The sequence below is a fragment of the Papio anubis genome, chromosome 2, assembly GCF_008728515.1.
Source record: "Papio anubis isolate 15944 chromosome 2, Panubis1.0, whole genome shotgun sequence".
Lineage (NCBI taxonomy): Eukaryota > Metazoa > Chordata > Mammalia > Primates > Cercopithecidae > Papio > Papio anubis.
Window position 1 is genome coordinate 110,942,070 of NC_044977.1, and position 27,612 is coordinate 110,969,681.

Genomic DNA, 27,612 nt, shown 5'->3' on the forward strand with positions numbered 1-27,612 from the left:
ATAATCAAGAATTCACTGGAGATCTTTGAACAGACTAACTCACAGAGATTTAAAGCAAATATTCAAAATATTAAAATTCCCAATTAAATAATTCATTTTCTATGAAATGAATATGGAATTCTTTTTCATTAAGGGCAAGGCTGATCTTTCTACATGAATTATGAAGATTTTTAAATTAGTTGAATAACATTCTGATCACAGCTTATAGTAGTTTCAGTGCATATTTTGTCCTTCAAACAGACATATGATATGAGAATTAAGAAAAGGGCCTGGTGTGGTGGTTCACAGCTGTAATCCCAACACTTTGGGGGGCCGAGGTGGGCAGATCACTTGAGACCAGGAGTTTGAGACCAGCCTGGTCAACATGGTGAGACCCCATCTCTACTAAAAATACAAACAATTAGCCAGGCATGGTGGCATGTGCCTGTAATCCCAGCTACTGGGGAGGCTGAGGTAGGAGAATCGCTTGAACCCAGGAGGCAGAGGTTGCAGTGAGCCGAGACCGTGCCACTGCACTCCAGCCTGAGCAACAGAGCGAGACTCCTTCTAAAAAAAAAAAAAAAAAAAAAGGAAGCACTCAAATTCTAAAAACAGCACTGGACAATCAGGAGAAAGCTATCTTCCTGGCACATTTAAATAAAGGAAGAGGTGTTTATCTTACATCCCGCTGTTGTCTCTTCCCATAGCATCTTGTACTTTCTCCTTAATGGCATTTACCATCCTTGAAATTATCTTTGTAATATCTCTCATCTCTTCCAAATCCTAAACTCCACAAAGATTACATCTGTCTGTCTTGTTTGCCACATTCCCCCAGCCTGGGACAGTGCTTGGCAATATTTGTTGACTGGTTGATTTACTGCTCCGTGATCCATAATCTTACAAGCAACAAATCATAATCCCAGCAGTTACAAGTCTGTCTAGTGAGCTCCAGAGAGAACTTTTTACAGAATATACATTATGTGCTGGGGGTGTGGGGGGTGAGGAGAGGAGAGATAATTATGTGAATGCAATATGTTTTTGCGCCCCATTCCTAAGCCTTTTCTCGAAGCACATCTCTGAGATGTCTTCTTCCCGTTAAATGATTTCTGGGCTGGAATATAAAGAAAACACACTTTGCTTGAGAGAAACTAGAGTTTAATGAGGCAAAAAATAAAAACATCTTATGAATCCAATCCAGCTGTGTGGATATTTCCTGCCAAAAGGTGTAGGAGTTGGAGTAGTAGGGGATGCACATGAATGCAAATGCAAATGAATGTCTGGAGGCCCAGATGGACTGCAGGCTATATCAGGACGATCCAGTGTCTGTGTTCTCATTGTCATGCTCCAGATGACACAGTAGCTGGTAGCTGTCCCCACCATTGTACACCAAGGGAGAGGATGCTGACTGAGTCATCTCTCTCAGATTCTTAGATAACATATGTCTCTCTTCACTTTCGTAGCTCTTGTGATGACACTTGATAGGTTACAAAGTACTGGAAGAATAGTTGTAAAGATCAAGAGGTTAGACATGAAAAACTTCAGATGAACTCCAAGCAAATAATTGAACAGAATACATTTGTGATTTAGTTCAAATGTGAGTTACCAACATCAGAAAGATAGGAACTATTTGCGCAAACTGATTCTTTGAGGAAAAGCCTTCATTCTGCGAGTTCCTTAAGCACCTGTTTGATTTACATGATGATGTTTGTTGTATTGTGCTCTAGTGTGATGTGCTATTGGCTAATGTGAAAAGAGATACTTTTGGCTGATGTGATGCTTTTGGCTTACTGTGTTTTTCCACATTACCCAATAGCATCACATTAGAGTCCTAAAAATTCCCATTTATTACCATACCTCCCTTAAAGATATTTTTAGGACTTCATTATGTTACCAAGTACCACCTTTTAGGGTACAATTTCCTAGGGGATTTATTTCTGGAAGAGCTGTATGTGTCTTGAGCAATTGGTTTGCTTTCTATCTTAAGAAAACCAAAAACTTGTGTAATTGATTAGGGTTCAGTGTCCTTGGTTAGTAGTAAGAGGCTTAGGAAAATGGGGTATCATTGTTTTCTCCTTTGTAAAAATACTGTGTATATATTATACTGTGTATACATTGTGTTTTCTGTTTCTATTTTATTAATTTTTGAAGTTAACTTATATCCATTATGTAGCAAGGTACAAATAAATTCATTCAAAAATACTTTCTGAGCATTTATTAAGTGCCAAGGACTCTTTTAGATGATGGGGATTCCATATTGAACAAAATTAATGTGGCTCCTGTACTTAAGGAGCTTAAGTTTGTAAAGACATGAAAAGTTTATTAAGGCATGTCTTGAGAGTAGATATGTATTCTCCCAGTGATCTTGGGAATATAGTTTAACCTCTCTGAATAGATCTCCTTTTTCTAAAATAGAACAGGATAATACCTTTATTTTGTAAGATCAAACACATAATGTACACCTGTTAACCTGTTATATGAAAAGTTGTCTGTTAATGCCTATCCCTTTTCCCACTTAAAAACATAATCTATTTTTTTCAAATGCGTCTGATTTAAACTCTGCATCACAAAAATGGATGTTTCAGATCCTCACTTAAAGCTGAGGGATGGATGCTTACACACAAATTTGATTTTATAAAAGTCCCAACTCAACTCAATCAAGAAGAAATTGAGAAGGGAGAGAAAGAAACTTGAGTAAATTTCCCTCTAAAAAGAACAGGATGAAGAAAGGAGAAACCACCTGGAGGGCAGCACACTGGTTCTGGTTGGGAAGAGAGATGACAGACAGACATAACGGAGGTTCCACTCAGATGAGAACTGTGAGGCTCCCTCTTTCCACTCCATTCAGTTTTGCCTCCAGAGAATAAATGTGAGAGCAGGGAGCCTGAAGGAACACCTCCTTCTTGTTTTCCTAATGGACATTTTGCCAGGTGTCTCTCTACAGAGTTAAGAAAGGTAAGCATTTCTAACATTTAACTATCTTTAAAAAGTTGGCCAAGCACAGTGGCTCATGCCTGTAATCTCAACATTTTGGGAGTCTGAGGCAGGTGCATCATTTGAGGTCACTTGAGGTTCGAGACCAGCTTGGCCAACATGGTGAAATCTCGTCTCTACTAAAAATACAAAAATTAGCTAAGCATGGTGGCACACACTTATAATCCCATCTACTAGGGAGGCTGAGGCAGTAGAATTGCTTGAACCCGGGATGCAGAGGTTGCAGTGAGCTGAGATCGTGCCACTGCACTCCAGCCTAGGGAACAGCATGAGACTCCATCTCAAAAAAAAAAAAAAAAACAGTTATTTGTTTTTTATCTTCTTACCTCAAAGATAGAGTTGAGTGTGGAAGTGCCTGCTTGTATGTCCAGATCGTGACCACCTACTCAAGGCACATCGACTGCTCACCCAATGACAGCCTAACCTATTTGCAGACAAATTACTCAAGAGGAAAAAAAAAAACATTCTGCTAAAGTCTGACCCTGCATTCCTAAGCAGAATGGAGCCGGTGTTCCATCAAGTGTGACTCAGCAGTGCTTGTGAGAGAGCCCCTAATCATTTGCCAAAATGCAAGACTGAGCCCCTAACAACAAGTAAGTCTGGGAAAGGTTTTCACAAGCCTTAAAATGATTTCTATTTAGCTCGTACACACTTATCAAGTACCTAGAGAGAGGCAGCTTGCTGTGGTAGTGGGAAGATTTCCAGCTTCAAAGTTAAGCCAACCCAGGTTCAAATCCCACCACTGCCACTTTAACTTAAGTATTATTAAAGGAAGTATTAGAACCTACTTTGCTGGAGTGTTTCAAGGATTCTATTTGATCTCCCACATAAAGAGTTTGGCAGTGTCTTGTTACTTCCCTGACCTTGCTTTTCCATTTTACTGGTTACTGGTGTACACACACAAAAAAACAATCCAGGATGTACAGATGTGAAGCCACTAGAGCATAGAATGAGGCAGTACTTGAGGAAGTCTTAGAATCTGTGGAATATTCTTCCAAATCCACAGCTGTCCTTAAGCTGGCCTGAGATATACAGTACACTGGAGAATTGAGTAGAACTTGAGGACTCTAAAAAAAATCTCATATGTTTTCATTCCGTAAGAACCCTTTTATTTTATTCTCTACTGTCTGTGGATGTGTCACAGGAGTGTCCACAAATACATATCAATTGTAGCATAGTGCTTATACCATTGAAAATTCATGGTATTTGCTGTCTTGCCCAAGATAAAGAAGAGATGAGGGAGAAAGAAGAAAAAAAGAAAGAAGAAATTATTGATTCTCAAATGCCCACAATATTAACTTCCTGCACTTGGTTCCTTGGCTACAACACTGTGAAATGGGTATCATTATTCTCATGTTAACAGATGAGAACAGAGAAGCTCAGAAAGGCAACCTTGCCACGCCCTTCTAAGTGGGAGTACTAGGACTGAAATTTAGGCTTTTTGCCTCCTTGGTCCAGAGAGAGGTAGAAAGGGAGTTTTACTAATGAGCCACTTCAGTGACACTTTAAAAAGCTACTGCACCACACTGTCTTCAAGAATTTTATTTTAACATAAAACTATCACAGTGCCTTCTAGAAGAAACAGCATAAATTTGAAGGTCAAACGTACCTATCCCCAAATCCTGGATTTTACCATACCCACCAAATGTGTGACCTGTATAAAAATATGAACATATCCAGATTTTGCTACTTGGAATCCGTATGCTTTTGCCCAAGAAAAAAATGGATGACAGTGGAAATTGTGAAGTACCGCCAAGTAGAACCTAGCGCTAGTAAAGGATCATGGCTGACAACATGGGCCTAAGTATACACAAACTTGGCTTGTAATCCAGCTCTCATGAGAGGCAACGAAACCTAGCAGTTAAAAGCACAGACCCTGAGGCCAGAGCCTGGGTTCTGTCCCACTCTGAGGCTTACTAGTTCTTCCCAGTTAACCTCTCTGGGTCTCCGTTTCTGCATCTTTAAAATGGTCATAATGAAAGCATATACCTCAAAGAATTGTGATTTAGGTACAGTCATGCTCCACATAAAGACGTTTCAAGGTGGGGCACGGTGGCTCATGCCTTTAATCCCAGCACTTTGGGAGGCCAAGGCGGGTGGATCACCTGAGGTCAGGAGTTCAAGACCAGCCTGACCAACATGAAGAGACCCCATCTCTACTAAAAATACAAAATTAGCCGAGTGTGGTGGTGCACGCCTATAATCCCAGCTACTCAGGAGGCTGAGGCAGGAGAATCGCTTGAACCCGGGAGGCGGAGTTTGCGGTGAGTTGAGATCACGCCATTGCACTCCAGCCTGGGCAATAAGAGCGAAAGTGCATCTCAAAAAAGAAAGACATTTCGGTCAACAACAGACCACTTATATGACAGTGGTCCCATGAGATTTTAATGAAACTGAAAAATACCTATCACCAGTGACATCATAGCAGTGCTAACGTCATAGCTCACTGCATCACTCACTTGTCTGTGGTAATGCTGGTGAAGACAAACTACTGTGCTGCCAACTGTACAAGCCTAGCATGTACAATTATGTATAGTATGTAATACTTGATCATGACAATAAACAACTATGTTGCTGGTTTATACATTTACTTAACTATACATTTTATCATTATTTTAGAGTATACTCCTTCCGCTTATTTAAAAAAAAAAAAAAGTTAGATGTAAAACAGCCTCAGGCAGGTCTGCCAGGAAGGATTCCTGAAGAAGACATTTTTATCATAGAAGATGACAGATCCATGCATGTTATTGCCCCAGAAGACTTTCCAGTGGGACAAGATGTAGAGGTGGAAGAGAGTGATACTGAAGATCCTGACCCTGTGTAGGCCTAGGCTAATGAACATGTTTGTGCCTTAGTTTTTAACAAGATTTTTTAAAAGAAAAAAAGAGAAAGAAATCTAAAAATAGAAAAAAAAAAACTTATAGAATAAGGATACCATACACAGAAATATATATTTTTTACAGCCGTACAATGTGTTTGTATTTTAAGCTAAGTGTTATTACAAAAGGATCACAAAGGATTTTTTTAGGCCAGGTGTGGTGGTTCACTCCTGTAATCCCAGCACTTTGGGAGGCCGAGGCGGGTGGATCACCTGAGGTCAGAAGTTCGAGACCAGCCTGGCCAACATGGTGAAACCCCATCTCTACTAAAAATACAAAAATTCGCTGGGAGCGGTGGCGTGCACCTGTAATCCCAGCTACTCAGGAGGCTGAGGCAGGAGAACCACTTGAACTTAGGAGGCAGAGGTTGCAGTGAGCCGAGATCATGCTACTGCACTCCAGCCTCGGTGACAGAGTGAGACACTGTCTCAAGAAAAAGGGGGGGATGTTAATTTAAAAACTTATAAAGTACAACAGTTACAGTAAGCTAAGCTTAATTTAATTATTAAGGAAAGAAAAATTTTTTAAATAAATTTAGTGTAGCCTAAGGATACAGTGTTTATAAAGTCTACAGTAGTATACAGTAATGTCTCAGGCCTTCAAACTCATTGGCTCACCCAGAGCAGTTTCCACTCCTGCAAGTTTCATTCATGGTAAGTACCCGATATTGGTGTACCATTTTTTATTTTTATATTATATTTTTACTGTACGTTTTCTATGTTTAGATATGTTTGGATACACAAATGCTTACCATTGTGTTATAATTGCATACAGTATTCAGTACAGTAACATGCTATACAAGTTTGGAGTCTAAGAGCAATAGGTTATACCATACAGCTTAGATGTATATGACGCTATATCATGTGGGTTTTGGTAAGTACACTCTATAGTGTCCACACAACGATGAAATTGTTTAATAGTACTTTTCTCAAACTGTATCCCTGTCATAAAGCAATGCATGACTGTACTATCAAAATATATACGAAGCATATAGCACAACACCTGGTATATTTTAGATACTCGATAAGTGATTATTACTACTATTACCATTACTACTACTGCTGCTATTACTAGGCTACTGGCTTTGATTTAAGTTATTCTCTCTGAGCTTCAAGTATCTCTTTTATGAAATGAGGATATAATGGTATCCACTTCAAAGAGGTGTTTGTGAGATTCAACTGGAAACTTTATAACATGCTGAATACCATTTTGGTAGTTATTTTTATTAACTGGATGCTCTGATGCCTATCTCTTCTTTGGACCATCACACTCTTCAAATAAGTTTACAGTTCTGAGTAGTTTCTTTAGAAGCAGAAATTGTTATATTCACTGTCACACACCAAATAAAGAAGTGCTCTATTCCTGGAGGCTTCAAAGTAGAGAATGCATCTGATACATAGCCATCTTCTCCAGGGGTGACCTTTATAAACACCCTCCATGTGCCTCCTTTATTCTCAGATTGTTCAGGAAATTGTTTAATTCAGAAAGTCAGAAACTGCTGTCTACCTTCCTCCAGGCAGAACACATAAGCACTCTATTTTCACATAATCCATCACTACAATTTTCAACTTTTTCCAATAATCTTCAAAAATTGAGTGACTTTTCTGCACATCTCTCATCACTAAGGTAATTTGTGTTGGTTTCAATACCACTGAACATGAATGTACTAGTTCTTCCTTAAGGCATCTTTGATTAAAGTTATAGTTTCTTCTCTTTTATTTTATTTAATCTCTATGCCAGCAAGGTCTTCCTAAATCTTCAGATCCAGAAAAGATTGACTCAAAGCACTACTGCACTGTAAAATTCAAAACCTCCCATCCCAGCACTGCCTCACAAGATTTCTTTGGATTCTGGGGATGCTAACTTCTCTGACTATGAGTTCCTGCTTCTGCTATATCAAAGTTTTTGTGGATTTTTAAAAAATCATTCAACAAATATTTGAGTACCTACTCTGTGTCAGGTGCTTTTTTCGGCTTTACATGTATAACACTGAGCAAAGCATACAAAGAAATCACTTCCTTGTCTTCTTCCACACCTTGTCAATGTGAGTGCAAAACTTGGCTCCATTCTCAATCACAAGCAAAAAGGCTGCATCTTATAGAAGGTGTTTACATTAAATTATTTCATTTAATTAGATAATGTAGAGGATTTTTTTTTAGCCAATCTTCTTTCTTTCCTTTCTCCCTGTCCAAACTGCTACTATATTTTAATTTAAAGTAAATATGATTTTCACTATCCCTACAAAGGCATTGCAGAAAATATAAAAATGTCCCATGGCTGAGCCATAAACTCATAACAACCTTTCTTTTGGCTACAGAGATCAAAAGTTTTGAAATTATCACTGAGGAGAACTCCATTAAATTCTTAACCAGGAACCATCACCATCCCTAGTCTTTGCCTTGGATGTTAGTGGAGAGGTTTGGGAAGGAGATGGTTTTATCCTTCTGTAACCTGACTTTGGAAGAAACCTCAAAGAGTCTTAGGCAGGTATATCACCTATCAGTCCATTCATGCCTTCATTCATCCATCCAGCAAGACTTCATTTAACACCTTTGTGCCCACATGACTTTGTGACAACACAAAACAGAATGAGAACCAATATCCAACTTTAAGAAAATCACAGTGTAGACTTCAATTTAAAAAAAAAGTGGTGATTGAGCTGAATCTGGAAGAATATGTGTAATTCACCACGTAAAGATGACAAGAAGGGAATTCCAAGTGAAGGAAACAGCCTCTGCAGAGAGAGAGCACAGTAACTTGGACCTCTACAGACTTAATGTGTAATGGTGAGTAGGGTAGTAGAGCTGGCTAGTGTAGTACTGTGGGGGAGGAAGTGATGGAAGAAGAGCTTGCACATCAAAATAGAGAAAAGGGCTCCAAGAGTCCCTTTCCTCAAGACCATTCCATGATGCCAAGCAACTCTTACAGTTTGGACTATTCTCTGTGGAACTTTGGCACCCTGTAATAAGAGTGACATTCTAACAGCCATGTTTGCACCTAAAGAGATGTCTGCTATCTAAAACACCAATCTCTGTTAATCAAAGAAAAGATCCAGTTGGTGTGTTTTTATCGGTCCTTGCTCTTGCCTGTGCAGTCACAAATATCATATATAGAGAAATCATGTTTATAAAAGATCCTAGAGTTCTAAAGTGTATAATTTCATTGCTCATTTTAGAAAAGGAGAAAGAGATAAAAATGTTAACATGATATGATGTAACTTAAAAATAAAATCATCGACATTCACAGACTCTAAGCTGAAAAAAACAAATAAAATTCTACGGTACTAATCAAAAAAGATCTAGCTAGACAATGAATTCTGTAATATATGAATCCAAGTTAAGTTCTTGCAAAAACTGTCAGTCACTTTCTTTGTTTACTGTGACATAGTTTTTGTTTTATTCTTGTAGCAAAAAACACTATGATATTAAAATATCCAAATGCAAGAAATACATTTCTATTTCCAAGTAAATATTCTGTAAGAAAATAAGCAACTTTTAATGAGGAAAAATGCAAATATCTTTATTTTCACTTTTCAAAGAAAAGCTCAAACTCTAAGCCTACTGAGCAAATTGTTTTAAGTTCTTGAGAAAAAAAGAAAAAACATGTCTGCAATTTTTAAATCTTGATGAGTTAAATATAAAAAGCCCTACAACAGATTAGGTTAAGTTTTTACTGAAACTTAAAATCTCTTAAAATAATTTGCAATGAGATCTTTAGAGAATTTTATTATAAATGGAAACAAAACCAAAAAATGAGTCTATATTTTTATACCATTGAATAAATTACTGGTAGACGTATAATTTAGAGCTAAAGTAACTGTGATGGCCTAAGGAAAGGTAAGCCTTTGAAATAACTTCCTTCTGTGACCTTGGTGGCAACACTTTGAGAAAATCAGCCATTAAGTATAAGAAATTAAAAACAAGTTTCTGTGTTTTTAAGTCTAGCAGAAGAAATACCATACAATTTTGATTAATGAGAACACTCAAAGGCATTTGGCTATTCTAATTAGCTGAAACTTTTCATCACCTCAAGACTCACTAAAGGGAACAAAACACCATTTCTTAGTAGCAAGTCTTTCTAACGTGTGAATACTTCATTCTACATTACTAAGTACAGTATGCTAAACCTAATTTTTTCTTTGAAGGACGAGGATATTACAGGCCTGAGGGCTATTACCCACTCATCTTTCCTTAATGGATGTTTCCTTAGATATAATTGTCAGAGTTGGGGCTGAATATATATTGACTGTGGACCATGACTTGGAATCTTTAGAATCCTTTAAACAAATTGGTTTGCTTGGCATTTTTTTCCTAAACATGACATTTTTTGGAAAAAATAATTGAGAATGCTGGTTAATCAGGTTTTTTGTCTTATTGTACTTCAACAGATTATATGTGACTAAAAGGAAATATTGTGATATTATTAATAGGGGAGTGGAGATTAGAGCAATTCTAAATTTTCAAACATAAATTCTAATAGGCTTAAAAGATTCTGAGATTTCTTTAATTCAGTGTTTATAGGAATAGCTTCAGTGGAGGACTTAAAAACCTCTTCTACTTTCTGAGAACCTTTTAAAAGTTTAATTTAAATAAATAGCATAAGTTTATGTAGGAATGTAGGAATAACTAGGATCTTAAAGGATTAACTTTTTGTATGTATAACATGTACCTAGAATTAGTATAAATTTCAACCTGCCTCATAAAATATCAGTATCATGTAGTTGCTTTTATCTTTGGACCTAAAAGGCCGTAATTCATTATTTAGCAGATTGAACTGGGTTCAGGCCAAATCACCTTTAAATGTTAATTTAGTCTCTTTTGATATATATCTGAGAGTTAGAAAGAAGAAAATGTAGAGGTTAGCAGGGAGTCCATTTGTAGCAGATTGAGAAAAACTTTATAAGCTACTTGAAACCAATATTATCAAATTAATCTTCTGTTCGTTAATAATGGCTTGAGACAGAGTATGGGCGTATTTCCAGTATAGGAGATAGAAAGATACAGGCAATTATGTTTCATGCCCAATAAAGAGTAGAAACGATCCAATACCTTTATGAACTAAACGGTCCACCAAAATGTTCTAGTCTTTCCAAATTGGAAACAAGATATGTGATGCCTATTTATAATTCATCAGACAAACCAGTGTACTAATTAGTAGAAATATATGCTTTTGGAATTGCTTGAACTATTCCAGCAGTCTTAAAGTCTTCTATTTGAATCCTTTCTTAGACTTTAAAAGTTGAAAGTTATCTTTTTTATTGTGATTATATAACTATGGTTGGATAGATTTCTTAACATGGTTCTATATTTGTCAATCCTAGAGCATATAAAACATTCTGTGAATTCATTAGCAATCTTACCATACCTTGGAGTTTTGCAACTATAACGGGCCAGATCCAGACTTGCTTTGGATTTCTGTTGTTAGGAGAAGTCCATTAACTGTTTCATTACAGTGTAGCATTATCAAGTAACTATTTCAAATTATATAAATAGTCCTTTCAGATTCTATGCACTCCCAAATACGCATGGAAAATAATTTACTCAGCTAATAGGATTTTGCTGATTTATAACATTATTAGAGCATATTGAATTCTTATTTTTACATATATTACCCACTTTATCCTCACAAAAACTCTGCCATGTCAGTGAGGCAGTTATTCATATCATTGGCACTCTCCAACTTAGAGAAGAAAAGATGTCCGCCCAAGATCACACAAGAAAGTATTATTGTTTCTGAGTCTCAAACTCTGTTTCCTCACACCATGTCCCATGTTCTATCAACAGAAATCCTGCCTAACCTCAGCAAACACACATATATAAAGCTATGTTGCCACATCCCACTGGGCTAGGGTATCCCTCAGCAGCTTGGAATTCATAAGCAAATAGAATAACACATGAGAAAAGGCCAGCACTTGACAACTATTTTCTTCCCCTTCTGTTTTGTCAGTTGAGGCAAACCTCTAAGAACAGAAATATGGAATATAGATTGTGGAACTTGAGTCTAAGCACAGCCCAGACACTGGCTTCAAAACCACTGGAGTTCTTCTGTCTGGAGTGTGCTACCTGGTTGTACTCACAGCCTAGCCTCTTAGGTTCATGAATGTCAATAAGTATGGTGGGGAAGAGAATGTAGAGGGCTTTTTTCTTTTAATAAGTACTTAAATGGTAGCTCCAAGAGCAAATTTCATGTCTATTGACATTTTTAACAGGTGTTCTACAGTTGAAATGAATCAGTACTGTGATTATAACCAGAAAGTTTGATAGAAAAGTAAAATGAACTTGTACATCATCTGCATACCAACAGAAAGATGAAGTATACATTTATGGTGATTAGAAAAAGGGAAACTGGCTTTATTAAAACATTCTGGCACTCCCAGCGTTCTAACTCATCTAAAGTCCCCAACGGATATCATCTAAGCTAATGTCTTCGTTTATAAGTTGAAACGGGTCAGGCTGTGTCTGACAGCAGAGACAAGGTGTAAGCCCTGCCCCAAAATACGCTACAGAGTTATTGGCAAGAGCTTTCTTCAAATAAAATTTAAAAACTATCAGTAGTACATGATTATTTTCCAAATGTTCTTTTTTAAATTTGTTCTCTGTTTACATACATATCAACTGTATATTTTGACTAACGTCTATATTAACTAATAGAAACCTCTAAGTGTATATAATTTAATAAACTTCTAGCTGGAAACAAATAGCTTCTTTGGAGCATTCACATTTAGAAATCAAAAGAAATTTGCTTTTTCACAAGAAAATTGTTTTCAAGCAGTTCAAAACTATAATTTGAGGCCATGTGACTAAAACCTCCATTTAGTGAGAGAAAGCACAGCTCTGCTGGCACTGAATGACCACTCGAGGCACAATCTTCATTTAAATTTATTTTGGGCAACTCTCCCTGACAATTAGGTCGTGGCATGTTGTACAAGGCCAACGCTTCCAAATTTCTGGTTTTCAATACCTGTGAAGTCCTTTTGAACAGACTAGAAACCACAAAAGGAATTAGCTCAGAAGGTTTAAAGTAACATTGTTAGCGAATTCTTTTTGGATTTTTCTAAACAGAGATGTAAGAGTAAGACCAGTTCATAGTCATTCATGGGTGGCTGTTCTATTACTGTTTAGTTTACTAGGGCTTCCATAACAAAGCACCACAGATTGGTGGCTTAAGCCATAGAAATTTATTTTATTTTCTCCCATTTCTGGAGGCTGGAGGCTTGAGATCAAGGTGTTGGCAGGGTTGGTTTCTTCAAAGGCCAATCCGCCCTCCTTGGCTGTCAGTGGATATCTTCTTCCTGTGTCTTCACATGGTCTTCCCTCTGTGAATGTCCGTGTCTTAATTTCCTTTTCTTATAAGAATACCAGTCATATTGGATCAGGATCCACTCCAATGACTTCCTTTTAACTTAATTACCTCTTTAACAACCCTGTTTCCAAACACAGTCACAATTTTAATAATGGGGCTTAGTATCTATGAGATAGGAAAACTTATGATTTTGGGAGTACACAACTCAGCTCCTAACAGTTATTAATCCCAAATCATTAGAAACTGGTTTGTTATTATCTGCTGGTGGCTAGATTCAGCATCCTGGTCTTGCTTCTGATCCTTGATCTCTGTACCCTATTAGTCTCTTTTAATTCAAGTCATGTCAACATTTGTCTTTGCTTATTGGCTACAGAGACTCAGACTTCCTCTTAACTTGCTCATGGATAAGACATTTTCTCCGTACATTCATTATTTGCTGCTTCTATTGCTGATATTTAAGTCTCTCTGCTCTTTTCACATCTATTTTTCAGTTTCTTTTATTTGGTCTTCTTATGTCCCCTGTGGCTTCTAAATTCAAGTTCATTACAGTGTTCTCTATAATTGCCCTAAACTGGAAGAATCCAAATATCCATCAACAGTTAAATGGGTAAATTGCGGTACATTCAGATGATAGAATACTCTGCAACAGTAAGAATAGGAGAACCAATGCCACTTACTCAATGGATGAATACAAGCAAAAGATTGCATACTTTGCCACCTATCTCATAGAGACAATTAAGCCAACGGAGCCCATGAGCTTAGCAGTCATAGTTCATAGTCAATTCATATTTCAGTACCTACTACGTGCCAGGCATTGTGGAAAGTGCTTTCATGTGTACTATTTCATGTAATTCTCAAAAATCTATGTAGACAGTAATGCCATCCTATTTTCAAAAGGTAAAACAGAAGTTTAGAGAGAGGGGTTTATAAAAGGCAGAGTTGGGATTGAAACTCCTCTCTTCTGACTCCAGTTTGGGTGTTGGTGCCAAAATGCCACATGGCCTTCCTATTTTCTTCTCCACTGACCACTTAGGCTCCACTGGCTCCGTGAGCTGGTAATCACCTTGACCACCCCCAGCTACATGCTGTCTGTGGCTTGCAGCTTTAAGGTCTTTCTATACTTTTCCTAACTCTTCTCCACAAAGTGAGAGACTATTATTCATCTGCTTTTAAGGAACCCAACAGCATTATGAGGAGCCAACCCACACATTGCCAATGACCTCCAGAGAAATGTGGATAAGCAGAGGTGTCAGAGTCAGTTGCACAATTTTAGAATAGGAATTCCCAAAGTCTCAGCTTCTCTCTTGGAGCTGTTTCAGGGAAGTCAGGCAGATGGAGTACCTTAGCTGCAGACCTTCTTGGCTAGTAGCTTGTAAACCTGGCCTAGTTTCTGTAGTTTACTTTTCTTAAGTTATATCAACAAAACTGGGACATTTGGCGACTGGGGAACGAGCTGATAAAAACACTTGCACCTGCCAGAAAATGAGGAAAGCCACAGAGAAGACTACTGAATAGTCAGGCTTATTCATAAAGGGGGTGAATTCCAATGCACTAGTTAATTGCCTTCCTCTGGAATAAAAATGATATAATATAATTCTACCTTATGACATCTGGATAAGTTTGCCCTTACATTCAATAATTTAGTAACGGTATATTTAACATACAGTTTTTTTCTCATCTTTAAAAAAAGGAGGGAAGACGAGACATGGTGGCTCATGCATGTAATCTCAGCACAATGAGAGGCCAAGACAGGAGGATCACTTGAGGCCAGGAGTTTGAGACCAGCCTGGGCAACATAGCAAGACTCTACCTCTACCAAAAAAATTAAAAATTAGACACACACCGTGGTGCACACCTGTAGTCATAGCTACTCAGGAGGCTGAGGCAGGAGGATGACTTAAGTCCAAGAGCTCAAGTTTACAGTGAGCTATGATTGTGCCGCTGAACTTCAGCCTGGGCAACAGAGTGAGACCCCATCTCAAAAATAAAGAAAAAAAAGGAGAATTTAATCTTCTTGCTCCAAGATAATGATCTTCAACATTTAATGGCCTCCAATTTGGCAGGAGGATGAAATTCTTCCTTGTGACTTTTTTTTTTAAATTTGGTATATGTATTTTATTTACTAGAGGCAAGAAATTGGGGAAATACATCTAATCCCTGATAAGTAAAAGAATTCCAGAGATCATATGAATCCAAGGGAACAGTTTCATTGTCTTGACCTTGTATTTACCTGCAGGGAATCTTATTTATTATATTTACTTTGGAATACTTTCCAATCATAAAATGCACTTGAGAAACCAGGCCTCAAGACCTCTTTCACTACTTCCTTTCCAAAAGAGGCTATGTCTCACCTCCCCCTATGCCCAAAACACCATTGCTTCAGCATAGTCTATGCAACTACCTATGTTGATGATGAATGATTCTCATGCTTTACTTTCTCTTGAATGCTAAGATGTCCATCCATTTGTGCAAGTAAGGTACAAACAGTCTAGAGTTATTCTCTTTGGGGAGGCAGGGCAGAATTTCTAGAAGAAGTAATTTTTATATCTTTGTATTTTAGTCATTTTCCTTTACTTAAAAATAACACCAAAAAGTCCTTGTTTGCAAATGATCTGAGATATTTGACAAGGAATTGAAAAATAATACCAATAACGTTTAATTGGGATTACATTTTTTGTTACATATTTCACACAATCTTCAAAGGCCTCTCAAAATATAACAAATTTGGGATTTATCATACAAAAAATAAAACAACGTATCTTTCTAAATTTACTTATTAATTATGAAATATGTATTATTTATGCCAGCCTCATTGTAAGGCCAAAGGCAAAACAAAAAAATAGTTTTAAGATAGACCACCCTAGATAGGAAAAGTTGCTTGCAGGTGCATAATAGAGAGGCTCATCCTTAGGATAAAATAATCTCTAGTAACTTAGAGCCACACTCATCAGAGAAACCTGAGAGTAAAACTTTACTGATTCAAAGCCAGCCATACGTGAATGAAGATCAAGTATTATTACCTTGACCATTGTTGTAAGATTGCTTGCAAAACAAAGAGGGTAAATAAGCCCTGGGACATGGTAAGAGTGAGATGGGGGAATGTGTAATCCTCTCAAAAGAACAAACAAATGGTAATTGTTTGTGGACAAAGTGATCTTACTAATTAAAAATAAAGCCTTATCTGTCCGTCAGAGCAGGTTTTAAGCATCTTTACCTGGCAACATCTTATTAATTTTAAAGCATTTTTATTTAGCTGCTTGAAACTATTTTATTTCCTTGAGTCTAATTAAAACTTTTCATCTAATTCAAAATCACCTTCTGTCAAAGTTGGCCATATAATGTGATTTCAGTATGAAATAATTTGAAAAAGATATCCAGTACATGTATTTATTGAGTGCACCTGAGCGTTTATGTGCACACAGAGAACTATACCAAACAATGCGGAAATGGTTCACATTATATTAACACAATCTTTGCTCTCACAAGGCAGTTTCATTAGTGAGACACAGCCAAGGAATAGTTTACAAAATAAAAGACAATAGCAAGGTCCCAAGGAGGAGCTTAGTCTGAAGGCACAACTCAGAAATTTGGGGTATTGGACAGTTCTGTTCCTCAGGTGACCAACAGCATAGTCAGGAAAAAAAAAAAAAAATGGCAAGAAGTACTTTGGAACCAATCAGTGACTCTGGTTATAAAAGACTAATAGACTAAATTTTTTAACAAAAAAATAAAAATAAAAGAGCACAAATTGACTCAACTTGATCAGAAGCGCCCCCCGATGGTCAGGAGTCCACTCTGAGGCAGGCTAAGGCCTGTTGTCTAGTGGAGAGATTACATTTTAAGAGTAGCCATGGATATTACTTGCCAATGCTTTCTGCCTCGGATCTGAAGGCTCCAGGCTTTTAGAGAGTATGTTTTAAGAACTACAAGATGAAAGCTGCTGTGTGAGCACATGCAATTATTATTTGTCAATTTAAAAAAATTTTTTCAAAGGCCTGTGAGTACTGTTAGGAAAGATTTCCTTAACAAAAACAGTGAGGCCAGCAGCAGTAGCCAAGGGGGCTGTTAGGGCAGGAACAGCCATGATGGGCATGCAGGACGTGGAAGCAGCATAGATCACCCAGAGATGACCAGGACAGCCTTTCCAGGGACAGCACAGCAGCAGTAGGGACAGCACACTGACTGTTGAGGAGACGACCCTAACTCAGAAGGAGAAGGGCCAATTTATCCACCTGGCATAGTGGACACAGTGCACAGGGCTCACAATACTTCTAAGCACGCATGAAAATGATTTAACTTCACTCTCTCTTAAAATCAGAACCCCCCACAATGGACTATTTTGTAACAATTAATATACAATAATAAGTACAGTCTGGATTATTTTTGTCTTTATACCAATGTAGTAATAGAATATAATTTTCTTTAAGGCAGTAGCTCATGAAGCCAAAAGTGCCTAGGGCCCATGAAAGTCATAATCTCACCCTGCTCCAATCATTCAGACCAAGGAAAGTGAGTATACATGTGGTGGCCATGGAATTCCAGTAATATTCATAAGTGGAGGCTTAGAATCAAAGACTGTAGAGATTGGTATCCGTGACTTTCTCCCACCTGCTTCCTTCCCGCATTTGATCACATTCCCAGTCTAGGTAAAACAAATAGTGCCAATTAACACATAACACAAATGGAAGGTCCAGGAGTTATATAATAGAATGTGATTAGTGTAACTCCTAACTAATTAATCCCAAAAGACTTCCTAGAAAAGATGATGGCTGAAGAAATGTGCACCTGTTGCATGGAGAAAACAATGCTGGAGGGGAAAAAGAGACAGTAAGGGGGAAATACATAGAGGGTCAGTTGGAAATCTTTCCTTTCAATAACCTGTGTCATTATTTTAAATAGATAGGCACCAATTTCTTTGCTGCAACTTGACTACCCTTATTAAGGAGTTGTAAATCACATTTTCCAGCTGCAAACAGATCACTGAACCAATGGTGAATTCATCATAGATTGTAAATTCCACATATGAATCTCTATTTAAGGAAAGCAAATTCTGTCCATGCTTCCCAATTATTTACACCTAGATCTGTGCTTCTTTTTTTTTTTTTCAATAGTTAACAATTTCTTTTTTTTTTTTATTATACTTTAAGTTCTAGGGTACATGTGCATAACGTGCAGGTTTGTTACATATGAATACTTGTGCCATGTTGGTGTGCTGCACCCATCAACTCGTCAGCACCCATCAACTCGTCATTTACATCAGGTATAACTCCCAATGCAATCCCTCCCCTCTACCCCCTCCCTGTGATAGGCCCCAGTGTGTGATGTTCCCCTTCCAGAGTCCAAGTGATCCCATTGTTCAGTTCCCACCTATGAGTGAGAACATGCGGTGTTTGGTTTTCTGTTCTTGTGATAGTTTCCTGAGAATGATGGTTTCCAGCTGCATCCATGTCCCTACAAAGGACACAAACTCATCCTTTTTTACGGCTGCATAGTATTCCATGGTGTATATGTGCCACATTTTCTTAATCCAGTCTGTCACTGATGGACATTTGGGTTGATTCCAAGTCTTTGCTATTGTGAATAGTGCCACAATAAACGCATGTGTGCATGTGTCTTTATAGCAGCATGATTTATAATCCTTTGGGTATATACCCAGTAATGGGATGGCTGGGTCATATGGTACTTCTAGTTCTAGATCCTTGAGGAATCGCATACTGTTTTCCATAATGGTTGAACCAGTTTACAATCCCACCAACAGTGTAAAAGTGTTCCTGTTTCTCCACATCCTCTCCAGCACCTGTTGTTTCCTGACTTTTTAATGATCGCCATTCTAACTGGTGTGAGATGGTATCTCATTGTGGTTTTGATTTGCATTTCTCTGATGGCCAGTGATGATGAGCATTTTTTCATGTATCTGTTGGCTGTATGAATGTCCTCTTTTGAGAAATGTCTGTTCATATCCTTTGCCCACTTTTTGATGGGGTGGTTTGTTTTTTTCTTGTAAATTTGTTTGAGTTCTTTGTAGGTTCCGGATATTAGCCCTTTGTCTGATGAGTAGATTGCAAAAATTTTCTCCCATTCTGTAGGTTGCCTGTTCACTCTGATGGTAGTTTCTTTTGCTGTGCAGAAGCTCTTTAGTTTAATTAGATCCCATTTGTCAATTTTGGCTTTTGTTGCTGTTGCTTTTGGTGTTTTAGACATGAAGTCCTTGCCCATGCCTATGTCCTGAATGGTATTACCTAGGTTTTCTTCTAGGGTTTTTATGGTATTAGGTCTAACATTTAAGTCTCTAATCCATCTTGAATTAATTTTCATATAAGGAGTAAGGAAAGGATCCAGTTTCAGCTTTCTACTTATGGCTAGCCAATTTTCCCAGCACCATTTATTAAATAGGGAATCCTTTCCCCATTTCTTGTTTTTCTCAGGTTTATCAAAGATCAGATGGCTGTAGATGTGTGGTATTATTTCTGAGGACTCTGTTCTGTTCCATTGGTCTATATCTCTGTTTTGGTACCAGTACCATGCTGTTTTGGTTACTGTAGCCTTGTAGTATAGTTTGAAGTCAGGTAGCGTGATGCCTCCAGCTTTGTTCTTTTGACTTAGGATTGTCTTGGCAATGCAGGCTCTTTTTTGGTTCCATATGAACTTTAAAGCAGTTTTTTCCAATTCTGTGAAGAAAGTCATTGGTAGCTTGATGGGGATGGCATTGAATCTATAAATTACCTTGGGCAGTATGGCCATTTTCACAATATTGATTCTTCCTATCCATGAGCATGGTATGTTCTTCCATTTGTTTGTGTCCTCTTCTATTTCACTGAGCAGTGGTTTGTAGTTCTCCTTGAAGAGGTCCTTTACATCCCTTGTAAGTTGGATTCCTAGGTATTTTATTCTCTTTGAAGCAATTGTGAATGGAAGTTCATTCATGATTTGGCTCTCTGTTTGTCTATTACTGGTGTATAAGAATGCTTGTGATTTTTGCACATTAATTTTGTATCCTGAGACTTTGCTGAAGTTTCTTATCAGCTTAAGGAGATTTTGGGCTGAGACAGTGGGGTTTTCTAAATATACAATCATGTCATCTGCAAACAGGGACAATTTGACTTCTTCTTTTCCTAACTGAATACCCTTGATTTCTTTCTCTTGCCTGATTGCCCTAGCCAGAACTTCCAACACTATGTTGAATAGGAGTGGTGAGAGAGGGCATCCCTGTCTTGTGCCAGTTTTCAAAGGGAATTTTTCCAGTTTTTGCCCATTCAGTATGATATTGGCTGTGGGTCTGTCATAAATAACTCTTATTATTTTGAGATACGTTCCATCAATACTGAATTTATTGAGAGTTTTTAGCATGAAGCGCTGTTGAATTTTGTCAAAGGCCTTTTCTGCATCTATTGAGATAATCATGTGGTTTTTGTCTTTGGTTCTGTTTGTATGCTGGATTACGTTTATTGATTTGCGTATGTTGAACCAGCCTTGCATCCGAGGGATGAAGCCCACTTGATCATGGTGGATAAGGTTTTTGATGTGCTGCTGGATCTGGTTTGCCAGTATTTTATTGAGAATTTTTGCATCGATGTTCATCAGGGATATTGGTCTAAACTTCTCTTTTTTTTGTTGTGTCTCTGCCAGGCTTTGGTATCAGGATGATGTTGGCCTCATAAAATGAGTTAGGGAGGATTCCCTCTTTTTCTACTGATTGGAATAGTTTCAGAAGGAATGGCACCAGCTCCTCCTTGTACCTCTGGTGGAATTCAGCTGTGAATCCATCTGGTCCTGGACTTTTTTTGGTTGGTAGGCTATTAATTATTGCCTCAATTTCAGAGCCTGCTATTGGTCTATTCAGGGATTCAGTTTCTTCCTGGTTTAGTCTTGGGAGAGTGTAAGTGTCCAGGAAATTATCCATTTCTTCTAGATTTTCTAGTTTATTTGCATAGACGTGTTTATAGTATTCTCTGATGGTAGTCTGTATTTCTGTGGGGTCAGTGGTGATATCCCTTTATCACTTTTTATTGTGTCTATTTGATTCTTCTCTCTTTTCTTCTTTATTAGTCTTGCTAGCGATCTATCAATTTTGTTGATCTTTTCAAAAAACCAACTCCTGGATTCATTGATTTTTTGGAGGGTTTTTTGTGTCTCTATCTCCTTCAGTTCTGCTCTGATCTTAGTTATTTCTTGCCTTCTGCTAGCTTTTGAATGTGTTTGCTCTCGCTTCTCTAGTTCTTTTAATTGTGACGTTAGAGTGTCAATTTTAGATCTTTCTTGCTTTCTCTTGTGGGCATTTAGTGCTATAAATTTCCCTCTACACACTGCTTTAAATGTGTCCCAGAGATTCTGGTATGTTGTATCTTTGTTCTCATTGGTTTCAAAGAACATCTTTATTTCTGCCTTCATTTTGTTGTGTACCCAGTAGTCATTCAGGAGCAGTTTATTCAGTTTCCATGTAGTTGAGAGGTTTTCCAGGAATTGAACTCATCTCTGCAGCAAGCAGACCTAATAGACATCTACAGAACTCTCCACCCCAAATCAACAGAATATACATTCTTCTCAGCACCACATCACACTTATTCCAAAATTGACCACATAATTGGAAGTAAAGCACTCCTCAGCAAATGTACAAGAACAGAAATTATAACAAACTGTCTCTCAGACCACAGTGCAATCAAACTAGAACTCAGGACTAAGATCTGTGCTTCTTTCAGAATGTTTAGAAACAAGGATTGACGAGTATGTCAAGATTTAGCTATTCGTACTACTTTTAAAACTTACGAAACATTCCTTTGGGAAGGAAATAAGGTAGAACCAACATGGCCTGACCCCTAATCTATGTTGGAAGAAATCTACAGGGGCACACTTTACTGGGAAAGGACACAGCAAAATATTGCCCTGACCTTTTCCTGTGTTAGAAGTTTGAAGAGAGTATGACACTTATGACACTAACTTTGACATTTAGCTCACCAAGTAAAAGAAGGTTATCTTGCTTCTGTGCATGAGAAACAAGAACCGCCATCAAAAATTAGCCTTTTGGCGGCTAGTTTTTTGCAGGTCCTTAATCCAGGGCCCAGAATTTTTTAGCATATGCAAAACTAAAGATGGTGCCAGGTGTGGTGAGTCACACCTGTAATCACAGAACCCTGGAAGGCTAAGCCTTGAGCCCAGGAATTTGAGACCAGCGTGGGCAACATAGTAAGACTCCATCTCTAAAAACAAAAAAATTTTTTTAACAAATTAGCAGAGTGTGGTGGCACACACTTGTAGTCTCAGCTACTTAGGAAGCTGAGGTGGGAGGATCCACTTGAGCCCAGGAGGTTAAAGCTGCAGTGAACCGAGATCACACCACCGCACTCCAACCTGGGTGACAGAGCGAGACACTGTCTCAAAAACAAACAAACAAACAAAAATATATAGATGTCAGGAGTTTGTTTACATGTATGTATACATAAAGAAATATATTCAATATATTTATCCTTGTAGGCTTCATGGTAGCAGATCTATCCTTTAAATATTCAGCCTAAAAAATTGCTTAATTGCTGGTATTATAAAACAAAATAATTTTTTAATTCATGAAAATATTAGGGTTGTTAATTTTATTTTCTTAGTTCTGTTTTTTATCAATTTTTGACAAGAAGTATATTAATTTTTATAATCAGAACAAAAGGAAGACTATTTTGAAAATTCATACATTAGATAATTTTGGGTTGGCAGAGATGTCTAGTATTGTAATCTTTTTTACTTTTCCCCTAATCTAACCTATCTCAATTTCTTCTGTTTAATATCTCTGATAAAGAAACTCTGGATAATTGTTGAGAGTTTAAAAATAATGAAAATAAGTTTTAAATTACAAATTCCTTGGTAGAAGTAATAGAACCTGCAACTAAACCAGTGGCCTGTGTAACTGTGGAATTGCATACTTTAAGTATTTTATGCACCAAAACGGATCTCAAGAAAGTCTTAGTAAAAGTGACATTTAATGGCATTTAGCTAGTATTTAATAAGAATTAGAGAGATGCTAAATCTTATAAACCTACTAAGATCTACAGAATAAAAAAGAAGTTTGTATATATGTGAAATACTTAGGTTACTAGAAACGTGCTTGTGAGTGAAGTTATTGACCATTCCAGACTAGAGAAAGAAGCTATTTCTCAGAAAATGTTTGCTTATGTGATTATAGTGAGAAGTGGCTGCTGCCCCAAATCTGAGCGAGATCATGAACAATGGACATTTATGGCAGTCAGTGAGGGCGGCAGGGAGAGCCCTCCAGCCTCACTAAGCCACGTGAACAGACACCGGGATGGTAGAGACGAAGCAGGAAAGCCTGGAAAACAGGTCTGGGTTCCTGTCCTGGCTCGGCCACAGAATGGCTTTGAAGCCTTGGCCACATCACAGTCTCTGGGCTTCAGTGTCCTCAACTATCTATGGAAGATAATATCTACCCCACAGAGTTATCACGAGATCAAATAAATGAAATTATATCAAACATTTAGCAGCGTGCCCAGCACGTGGTAGCTTCTTGTAATAGTTTAGCCCCTTCCCTGTGAAACAGGTCCAACCTTTCTCATCTGAAGCATCTGGTGGTTCCACAGTCTGGTATCCAGCCGGAGAGGGTCCTGTGATGTCCAGTATTGTGTATGCTGTTTCTTATGTTCTGTATTTTAAAAAAGGAAATAAGTGGACCATGACTGGGTTTTCTTAATAAATGTTAATGGCACTGCTAGACTCCCTGTATTTCATTCATTTGTGCCTGCTCTTATAATAGAATTTAATAAAAAGATTATTCTCTAGAATTATTATTTGTTAGGAAAGCTATCATTCTGTATATTTCCTAAGTGAAGAAACAAATGATAGAAGAAATAAAAATATCAAAGAATTTTCCACAGGAAAGCATCGAGAAAAATAAGTTTCCTCTTAATGCTGATATTGTTTTTCCAGTCAACATTATTTCAAGAAATTAAACCAGGAAGTGGGACAAAGTGATTTTGAAATATTACTTGAAAATAAATAGGCTGAAATTATTGCTGGAGGATACCACAATATAATAAGCAACTTCTAAAATGTCACTATTCTTTTCCATTGTTGCTGAGTGGCATAGAAGCATATAGACAATGTTATCTAAAGTTTATAAACTGCTTATATGCTTGAATATATATTCAGTGTGTATTTTATTGTTGCTGTCTTCATGTTGTCTCACATAATAGATGAAAACTGACTCTTTGGTGTGGTTATATTTTGAAAATTGAGTTTGAAGTCTGAACAATTACATATATATCTTACAATGTTTTAAGCTACTGCCTTCAAAAAAGAAAGAAGCCTGCACAGTTATATTGTCATCAGCCCTGCAGAGCTGCTGATAAAGCAAATTTGTAAAGTCTCATGAATTGCCAAGCCAATTATCAGTCAGGTTCTGATTTCTGGAAGCATCATCCCATGAGATAAATAGACAAGTCAGAAATAACACAGCTTGATTTTAAGATAACAGGTGGAGGAGGCAATTTGATTTGGGGGAAATCTTGCATTGATACATGAGTGTATTCGCTTGATTTGGCAGTGGTTTTAGACACTGTATCTGGTACCATGGAGATGTCATTGTGGCAGACCTTCTCATTCTGTCTTCAGACTGTACCACACTTGTAAAACAGTGACGCTCATGGGGTATTATCTCAAAAGCCAAAAGGCTGTGAAGAAAAAGTTGCTAGCAGTCTCTAACATGGGTGTGTCATGACTCTTTTCAGGTAGTAGGTGTAACCTTGAAGAAAAAGTGGCACTGTCTTCAAAAAAGTGACCTGACCCTGGCTTTGGTGGGTTTTTTCTGCAAGAAATAAAAAGCACCGCATGTATTTATCGTACATCCTTTCTAGCTGACCACTGCTTTGTTCTAGAGTTCAGCATGAAAGGACTAATTTTTGTTTTGTTTTTGTTTTTGTTTTAGTGAAATGGCATGTCCCTTGCTAATTCTAGCTATTATAGTTGCACATGTAAAGAAATACCTCTATGTAGCTTATGGATTGGTAGCATTTCAAATAAATAATGTACCGAAAAATTGACCTGAAATTTTTTGAGATGCTTATCAATTGACATTTTTTCTTAGCCCAAGAAAAGAATCTGAATTATTATTTTCTTAAATTAAAGTATACCTTGTAACATTAGATTTATTATTTTAAATATAATAGGAATTGAAATATAAGCATGCCACTTTGTTTATTGCTATATTATTAGAACTTACTGAAGCATGGAAAGAATTCTTCACAAATGACTTTGTTCTTTTGAAAAATGTAAGCTGCAAAAATATTTGTTATAAACCATATTTAGTCTGTAAATGAGTGTAGCTTATAAAGATGTACTAAGTTTATAGTGTGTAATGTTTCAACCAAATAATTTTTATATTTTGATAAAATGTTAAACAAGTTAATAGTGCCATAATAAATCTTTTCCCAGAATTCAGAATTGTTTGCATCTCCATTTTAGGAAGTTCACATTGCTTCATTAAAGAAGAAACCTGGAAGCATTATGCACCTCAATTTGTTATGCAATGAATCAAGTTATCATTTATTCTTCCAGAAGTCAGTTATTCTATGAATTGTGGCCATATAAACTTTTCAAAACACATACATATATGAAAATGCTACTGATGTATTTGCTGAATAAAATCTCTAGTATTTGATATTCCATCTTGGAAATAACACGTTATAATTCAATAATGCTAGTTATAAAGTCAAAACAAAACAAAGAAACAAACTTTCAGCATTGTAAACAGATACACACATTTAAAAATCTATTAACTATACAAAACATTTTTCTTTGTTCTCATAAAGAAAAGCTGCCTCTGGCTACATTTTAGAAAGTCAGCGCCTGAGAAAATGGACAATGTTTTGATCCCTAGAGTAAACCTACCTTCTAAATACTTAAAGCCCTTTGAAAGCACAAGATAATGATGTAATTGTATCCTTTTTGTTGCATGGAAACGATCAAGCTCTATTAAGTTCTGAGTTAATATCAACCCTGGCTCTTAATTCCCTTTTCCAACATTAGACCCCCCCATGTCGGTTTTCGTTTCTTTGCCTGTGATAGGTCTGTCTGCTACATTTGTATTTTAAGTAGATTTACAACACAAATATTCATATGTGTTCTTAGTATAAAATTATTTTCTTCAGGGAGGCTCTACCCAGAGACCTGAGAAAATTGAAGCTTTTGTTTTTAAAGTATTTAAGGATTATTTAATTTTTACATAGTATGAAATTTTTCTCATTGGGTTGGAAAGGTAATATTTTGGGGGATTTTTCCCATTATACCATATCTAGTCTCAAAAAATGTAATAATCTGGTAAACTCAAATAACAGAAAGCCACCATATCCCTTTACAGTTTATAATTCTACTTCTTTGAGACAAATAACATAGGGATATGTATGTGTTTGTGTACACATTATCTATATATATACATATACATATGTATCTATAGATATATAGAGAGACATAGATTAGTGCCTCAATATTAATTATCCTTTACTGACATCTGTATTTATGGGGTTCTTCAGTTAAAAGACATTTCTAAAACTCTATTAAAATTATTTGGTCTGAAAAACATTGAAAGTTGCAGAATTTTTTTTTCATCAAGTTTATAACATCACCACAGAACAGGCTGGGTGAATTCCTGTTATGTCAAGCCACTGAAGGATTTTTAGCTATTTTGCAACATTTTTACTCATTTTATCCCAATCCACCCAAAAATGGCAAAGACTCCAGAGATCACCCAGCAAAAGCCCTCTGTGGGAGTTGGATCCTGCTTCCAATCTCTGTCCCAAATTCCTGTCATTCAAAATATTTAGGAATTATAGAGTAATAATGTATAAATGAACATAACAGGCAACCCATAGTGTTTTTAAATTGATATTACAAAAAATTCTTGTCATGTTAATTTCCTTAAAACATATTATACATATAAAATACTATGTTAAAATTAAATGTAATATGTCAGCTGTAAAGGGGAAAAAGTAGCTAACTAAAAGTTCACAGATTATCTTTTTTCAGATTTTGTGTGTTTTCTCCTCAGCCAAAAGCCTCAAGATTCACTTGCAGCAGCCTACCTCTTCATTTATGTTGGATTGCTCTTTAAACATTAGAATATCTTGTAATAAATAATAAGTTAAAGATCTCTCCTGACACAAGCCATTGTTGATTTCACTGTTATAGGGAAAAGGCTCTAGGGCGGCAGATAAGGCTGTTGCCATGGTGATGAAGGAGATACCGAGGGAGGAGTCTGCTGAAGAAAAGCCCCTCCTTACTATGACATCACAGGTGGGCAGACCCATAGGGTTTCTGTAGGAAGCTGACATATGTTAATATATCAGACATTGTGATTCTTAACTAGAAAAAAAAACTTTAACTCTTGAACCAATTTTTTTAAAGACAGTTTCAATGAAACAATTATATAAATATAGATGAAAACCAAAATTGCTAAAAAAGGAAAAAATCA

The 27,612-nt window shown here is 37.0% G+C and overlaps 1 protein-coding gene and 1 long non-coding RNA gene across 27 annotated transcripts in view; one reads left to right on the forward strand and one right to left on the reverse strand.

Moving 5' to 3' along the window:
- The window catches only part of PEX5L (peroxisomal biogenesis factor 5 like), a 244,738-nt gene that overhangs the window by 108,162 nt on the left and 108,964 nt on the right, over window positions 1–27,612 (forward strand). For 11 of the 26 annotated variants that reach the window (XM_017955672.3, XM_003894791.5, XM_021934646.2 and 8 more), the window contains one exon: window positions 27,330–27,434. The exons of 8 other annotated variants lie outside the window; for them this stretch is intronic. In XM_017955672.3, coding sequence (XP_017811161.1) covers window positions 27,330–27,434 — 105 coding nt within the window. Of the gene's footprint in view, window positions 1–24,874; window positions 24,941–25,294; window positions 27,435–27,612 lie in introns of those variants that run through there. 7 more of the 26 variants (XM_017955669.3, XM_031663553.1, XM_031663554.1 and 4 more) reach the window with 2 other exon arrangements.
- LOC103882165 lies at window positions 1,118–27,330 on the reverse strand. The gene is made up of 3 exons (XR_643898.4): window positions 27,224–27,330; window positions 23,696–23,790; window positions 1,118–1,472 (listed from the first exon to the last, which is right to left on the reverse strand). It is a non-coding gene; the product is annotated as an uncharacterized LOC103882165 (long non-coding RNA).